Source organism: Aulostomus chinensis, chromosome 16 (assembly GCF_037954235.1).
Source record: "Aulostomus chinensis isolate RoL2024-O1b breed Wild chromosome 16, RoL_Achi_v1.0, whole genome shotgun sequence".
NCBI classification, from domain to species: Eukaryota; Metazoa; Chordata; class Actinopteri; order Syngnathiformes; family Aulostomidae; genus Aulostomus; species Aulostomus chinensis.
Window position 1 is genome coordinate 25716787 of NC_141335.1, and position 6274 is coordinate 25723060.

General features: G+C 49.9%; 1 protein-coding gene across 1 annotated transcript; it reads left to right on the forward strand.

Moving 5' to 3' along the window:
• The first annotated feature begins 1343 nt into the window (after positions 1-1343).
• LOC147247986 (uncharacterized) lies at positions 1344-4597 on the forward strand. Its single transcript, XM_086179903.1, has 8 exons — positions 1344-1388; positions 1441-1608; positions 1815-2045; positions 2178-2267; positions 2363-2440; positions 2688-2924; positions 3009-3107; positions 3186-4597. The coding sequence occupies exons 1-8, from the start codon at positions 1344-1346 to the stop codon at positions 3336-3338; spliced, it is 1101 nt and encodes a 366-aa protein (XP_086036029.1). The 3' UTR covers positions 3339-4597.
• Positions 4598-6274: the final 1677 nt, after the last annotated feature.

The following is a 6274-nucleotide window of genomic DNA, read 5'->3' on the forward strand; positions in this document are numbered from 1 at the left end:
CGCAGCATCTTTGTTGTTCCTTTGAGTTTCAACAGCCTGTTAAGTTCAAAGAGAATATCAAAGACGTCTTAATTTCCCGGAGATTAACGGATTAAAATGGAAATAAGATGCAGGGTTGGGTTTTTTTGTTGTTGTTTTGTTTTTTTTTTGTTATTTTTGTGGCAGCACCACGTTAATAAAGTCGGTCTGGACCTGTTCAGAGGCAGGGAGACACAGATGACCTTTGGTGACCCCTCCTTTGCCCGTGACGTCGCTCCAGCTGCTGCTCCTTTGCCCGGCCAGCATGCGCCGTCTTTCACTCTCCGTCCTGCATGTTGTGATGCTGCCGCATGTTTCTGTCCACGTGAGAGTGCGTTTGTGTTTCAGTGTCACATCTGAGAAGAACACCACCACCAATACAGGGAACCACGCTGATTCCTGACCAGCGGCGCTTCCTTTAGTGCTGATGACATCATTCATTTCTAATATTTTGTAGTTATGAGAGGATGTTTACCTTCTAGTGACGAACCTGGCCTGTGCGCACGCACACACGCACACACACAAACTTTGTTCCAAGGCAGAGAAAAAGATGCAAGGAAATTTAGAAAAGAGAAATTGTTCGACACAAATTAATCTTTTCTATCGAGGTTTTTCAAATAAATGTTCCAGACAGACAGACGAGACCGGGTTGAGTCCAGGACGTTGGTGGTCCAGCGGCGATCCTCCTCGTCATCTCCTACGGTGGCGGCAGCGCTCACCTGCAGCTGTCGCTCTTCTCTGCATCATCAGATGTTTAGTTTTAGCCGCTCTGGAATGGTTCTGGCCGCTTAGAGTCGCTCTGCCGATGTGTGTGATAATCGCCTCGTGTTGAACGGTTTGATTGTAAATGTTTCTCAATCAATTCAGGCAAAGACTGTCCGGAGGGAACTGATTTTGATGGAGGTACGCTAACATTTCCCATGCATTACCATTCATTGTGCTAAGCTAACTAGCGCTCAGCTCGCCAGTGCAGCACAGAGGAGAGAGGAGCATCCATCTGCTCTGGTCAGATCTCTTATTGCCCACCAGCAGATATCGCAGCAAAAGCTGCACCCTTGGCTTCTAATCTTTCCCTCCGCGCAGTTTCAAGTATCCGCCTCCTTGCGTAATCCTGCTGGCGGACAAATGCTGATGGACTTTAACGTCCCTGGTGGGTCTGACAACAATCGCTGCAGCATATGAACGTGCCTCAGGAGTAATCTTTGGTTTTTATCTGCGAGGCTTATACCTCCAGCTGCTCTGGTTGACGCTCTAAGCTGGTAGAAAGCCAGACGTTCCTCCAGGATCAGAAGGGGCGGCTCGATGTTTCAGGCTTGCGTCGCTAAATGACGGATGACAGTTCCGCAGAAATCCACGCGGCACCGCCACAAGTTGTTTGCTTCATGAAGTCACAGTGAATCCGAATCTTCCCGGTGTCTCCAGGAGAGTAGAAATCCTCACACTAACCCGTCCCTCAGGACAATCCCCCAAAAGTGGGCCGTCCCCAGCTCCTGCTGGGCGGGGTCTCAGCTGTTCCCGGCCAGCGACGGTGTGTGCGGTCGCCACTCGAGCACGGAGAAGGACACGCAGGAAGCTGGTCCAGCCGAGCAGGTCTGTGTCAGATGTCTGGAGTTCCGTGTTGATGTGCAGACGCACGTCATCTCTGTAGATGCGTGGCGTTGGTGAGGCGAAGGTTTCTGTCCTCGATATTAATGCAAGTCTGTGAGAACGTTTGATGGAGCTGAAAGGCTCATGAGTTCGTCTCCGAGGTGCCGTGCAGGCCGACGCTAAAAACGCCAATCATTTCCTCTCACCAGGATGCAGCAGGCCCGCCGTCAGAGCACGACACGGCTCCTCGGTGGCTCCGCCTTCACACAGGTGCACCTCCAGAGGGCAGGAAATCTCATCAGCACCAAGTCCTGAACACCTCCGGCCTCCATGGAGACCCCGCCCACAATCCAAAGCTCCCCTCCACCAGGCACCTGAAACCTCTGCTGACGGAGAAGAACCTGCGTCAGGGAGCTGTCATCTCCCAAGTCCCACTAAGAGTAACCGCATGCTGCACCCTTCCTTAATGTCAGACCGTCTCTGCGGGGAAGCACGCTGCTAATTTTAGACCGACTTTCAGGAACCTCAGCTGCACATAAACGTCCATTTGTAATCAAAGCGTTTCCTCTTAGTTGCAGATCAAAGTGTCAGGCCAGAGGGGGAGTTTGGGGATCAGCATTGCCGGAGGGAGGGGCTCTTTGCCCTACAGAGACCGGGATGAGGTAACGGCAGAGCTCGCTGGAGTGGCAGAACCATGATTTAGCACCTGTGAACGAACTCCTGTTTCAGTCAGGCTGGTGTGTTTTTCTGCTTTCAGGGTATTTTTATCTCCAGAGTTTCCAAAGGGGGGCCGTCGGAGAGAGCAGGACTCCACGTAGGAGACAGGCTGCTGGAGGTGGGAGGGGTTGCACTCATCGCTTTCATCTCCTTGTTCTGTGACTGAAGAGTTGAGCATGCAGCCTGGTGTGAGTCATTGCGGTCCAATCTGCTGGTGTTCCTCTACCGACCAGTGGAGGGCGCTATAGAACAGGCAAAAGACTCGGCTGCAGTTTCCCTCAGAGACATAAAGACAAAATGAGACAGAGATTTGTGACCTGGTCCTTGACCTGCTTGTGTCTGACTCTTTTAAACGTCTCGTCCAGGTTAACGGCCTCAGTATGCAGGGGGCCACGCACCTCGAGGCCGTCGGCGCTCTACGGAACGCCGGGAACTGCATCCAGATGAGGGTGCTGAGGGAGGGCCTGCGTCTGAGAGAGGTCAGTGTCCCGGACGAAGGTCAGCTGCACCTGCAGGACGGCGGAGAACAGCGACCGCAGAAGGTGGAGAACGCAGAAGACGGACGGAAGATTGAGGCGGTTGTCTGCAACGGCCACGGCATTGTGGGTAGTTCACTCCAGTCACCTCAGACAACGTCTGGATTACAGCCTCCAAGCCTTCATCCCGCCTGTGTGTCTTGTTTCCAGTCTGGGACGCAGGCTGAGCTGCAGTGGCCTTTGCCTCGCCTGGAGGCCGAGGCCTCGACCAAATGTGACTCGCTGCAGGCAGGGAAGCACACGATGGCGGTGAGCCGATGATTTAAATGATTGCATTCCACTAAAATGGAAAAAACAGACATGTAAAGGTGATGTGACCTTTCACAGATCCCCCGGATCATCCTCACTCATCCCTCCACCTCCGATGAAGATGTGGAGCTCCTGACACAAAGTCCCGGCAGAGAGGCGTCACGTGACTCCGATGCTGCTGACAGACGTGCGCTCTCGGACTCTTTCGACAGCGCCTTCTACCCGCCTTGACCTCATTGGCGCACAAGGACACGTGTGGATGTTTCCCTGCTGCGGCTGCTTTCACCGACGATGCAAATCTTCCTTTGTGTCAGGGTTCATTGCTGCTCATTCTATTTCTTGATGTTTAAGTCATTTGCAAGAATTTACATAATTACACACTTAAATACTTTATTTTGTTACCAAAGACATTCCCGCACAACCGCAGGAAGTTGTGGTTGGAGAAAGTTGTGTTGTAGATTGAGGCCAGCCAGTTGCGTCATGTCCCAGGATGACATCACGGTGTTAAATGCAGTCAATTAGGCAGTGCGAGCTGCCGGCGACCTCGGCTTCACGCCACCTGCACGTCACGGATGTGCTGCTGAATTTCACTTCTGCCTGTGGAAACGTGGCGCCTTTTAACTTTTTATAGAAGATGAAAAGTCACATGGCTGAGCAGAGCGCACAGTGGGGGGTCTGTCAGAGTCCCGAGACGGACTGCACTCCACTTCACTTCCTCACGCACAATCTAAATTCAGACTCGCTCCATTATTCTCTCTGCAGACACGTTTTTCCGTGAAGAAAAAGAGACTCGACATCCACCTGCAGGAACAACCTTCTAAACTCAAAAGTGTCAATGTTTGGCGCCCCCGCCTTCGCGTACTCACATTAAAAAAAAGCACATTGTTTTTAATGAAGCGCAGTTTGGAAACGTTTGTTTCTTAATCTGAATTAAATCAGTCGTTCTGCTCGTACTTGTGCAACTCAGGAAGTTCTGCAACACCGTTCTTCTGGTCAGTGAGTCAGGAAGCTGTCGATCTGTGTCATGGTGTCTCTTCTCCCCACCTCCTGGAAGTGACACGCCAGCTTGTTGTACGGCGTTGGTGATGATGACAACTGTCAGCTGAGTGATAATCTTCTTGGGAGGCGACGCGTTAGGAAGCACAATCTGGCGTGTGAGATGAAGACATTGGCTCTTATTCTGAGCCTCTTTGTGTTTAGTGGCGAGGTGAGCGGGAGGAGCCGGGACTCACGCCTCCGCCATCAAAGTCTGGGAACATCGGGGATGCGACCCCATTACGTCCTGCAAAAGCATGTTGCTTTGTTTATTGTCATCAGTTACAGATGATTAAAGAAAACACTTTTTTTCTTTCATGTTGTTGGGTGACTCTGATGTGACGAGAAGTGCTAACTGCTTTAGCTTCTGAGCTACCAGGCTGTGACTCCTGTCGGCTCTTCTGGATCCGGTAGATCCTGATAAGTTTGACGCGTGTCAGCGAGAACTCGCTGGAACCACAGATGTTTCCCTCAGAGACCTTCAATAAATAACTGCATAAAATCATTATTGTTTATATCTTCCTACAGAATTGACATAGTGAAAACTATGATTTCGACAAATCTTGAATTGGTCTCGATGCACATTTGATTTCTGCTAAATTCTGAATTTATTTCACATAAATATTGGAACTGTTTTTTTTGTTTTTTTCAAGGGTTCTGAGGTAATTTTCAACACTGGATCAAACCAAGTAGCAGATGCTGCTGAGTCTGAGGTGAGTGTTTGCTGAATATATAATTTCAAGCTAAGAAAGTTACCATTTCTTCAACTCTCTGGTCATGTGCTGCCCCCTAGTGGCTTGGAGTGCAAATAAGAAGCGCTGGCGCATAAGCTGGAACCTACACATTGTGCCTTTAACTGCTCACAGACCTTTGAGGTTCTGCATGTGATGCAAGAGATTCCAGCTGGCATTCCGGTGTTACTGGCACTGGAACCTCACTGGGAGTCCTTTTGTCCAGTAAAGGTGGAGAGCAACTCTGGCACAGTTGTGATGAACAGGCTTACTTGTGCTCATCTGCAGCGTCGCGGGACCGTTTCACTGACATTTGTAGACACTTCTGAACGTTCTCATTCCATCATAATAAAGACTTCACTCTGGGGGTCTGAGCAGCCGAAGCTGAGACGGTGTAATTAGGCTTCAGGCTCTCATTTATGGGAGGAACAGACTGGCATGATTACTTTTCCACTGAAATTTGTCTCAAGAAACTTGATGGAAGGCTGGAGCACCGGCCTGCGTGGAACAGGACACATTAAGGACCAGAGCCAAACCGCAACTTCTTCAGTACAGTCGTAGATGTTGATGTGTCGCCGCGGGTCACTAATGGACTGATAACAGAATACATGGAATGTTGAGTATCAGAGAATCTGAGGCTGCAAGTTAATGGTGTCTCAGGTTCAGTGCCAGAAATCACAGCAAACAGATGATTTGCTTCCTCCTCTCAGATCAAACTCAGGAGAAACGCCTCCAGACTCCAGTGCTGCTGTTTGCAGTGAATACAAAACCACAATGGTCTTAACTGTGTAACACCAAAGGAGAATACAGGGGCAGGTGTTGGTTTAGGTTCTGTCTGTGTGACAAGGCACCGGGGGTGGGGGGGTGGAAATAGACAGGAGCAGCTGTGACGGGAATGAAGAATGAAGTGTACTTAAAGGATTAGAGTCCAGTCAGAGGTCTGCTTTCTCTCGCTGGTGCAGAGACGTCGGTGTTACAGCAAACATGCAAATAAATGAATGTGTTTCAGGACCGAGAGCTCGTTATCCCGACGCCGCCTCCTCACCAGCGGGGCTTCAGATGATCTGGAGGCTAAATATTAATCTCATGACAAATTTACAAGGGTCATTAATTTATGCTCTTCATTTTCATTGAGTGGCCATCGCTGCCGCCATACGGAGCGCTGGGCGACCACACAATCCTCCGACCAGCAACAGAGCTTAACTTTCATCATGGTTTGACATGATGACCATAATGAGGTTGCGGTTCTGTTGTGTTCTGAATGCATGAATTATTTCTCCACACAAACACAAATCATCCCGTTTTCCCTCCTCATCTCCAGCTCTCATCTCTGATGTCATCACAGCATTTTTCTTCTTTTTTTTGCCTGACATCTGTCAGCAGCTCGTCACTGCAATCAAA

Coding starts and splice junctions, on each gene's coding strand:
- LOC147247986 (XM_086179903.1), top strand. CDS start 1,344: ATGACGGATGACAGTTCCGCAGAAATCCACGCGGCACCGCCACAA. Junction 2,441..2,687: donor TAGGAGACAGGCTGCTGGAG/GTGGGAGGGGTT, acceptor CGTCTCGTCCAG/GTTAACGGCCTCAGTATGCA. Junction 3,108..3,185: donor CAGGGAAGCACACGATGGCG/GTGAGCCGATGA, acceptor GACCTTTCACAG/ATCCCCCGGATCATCCTCAC.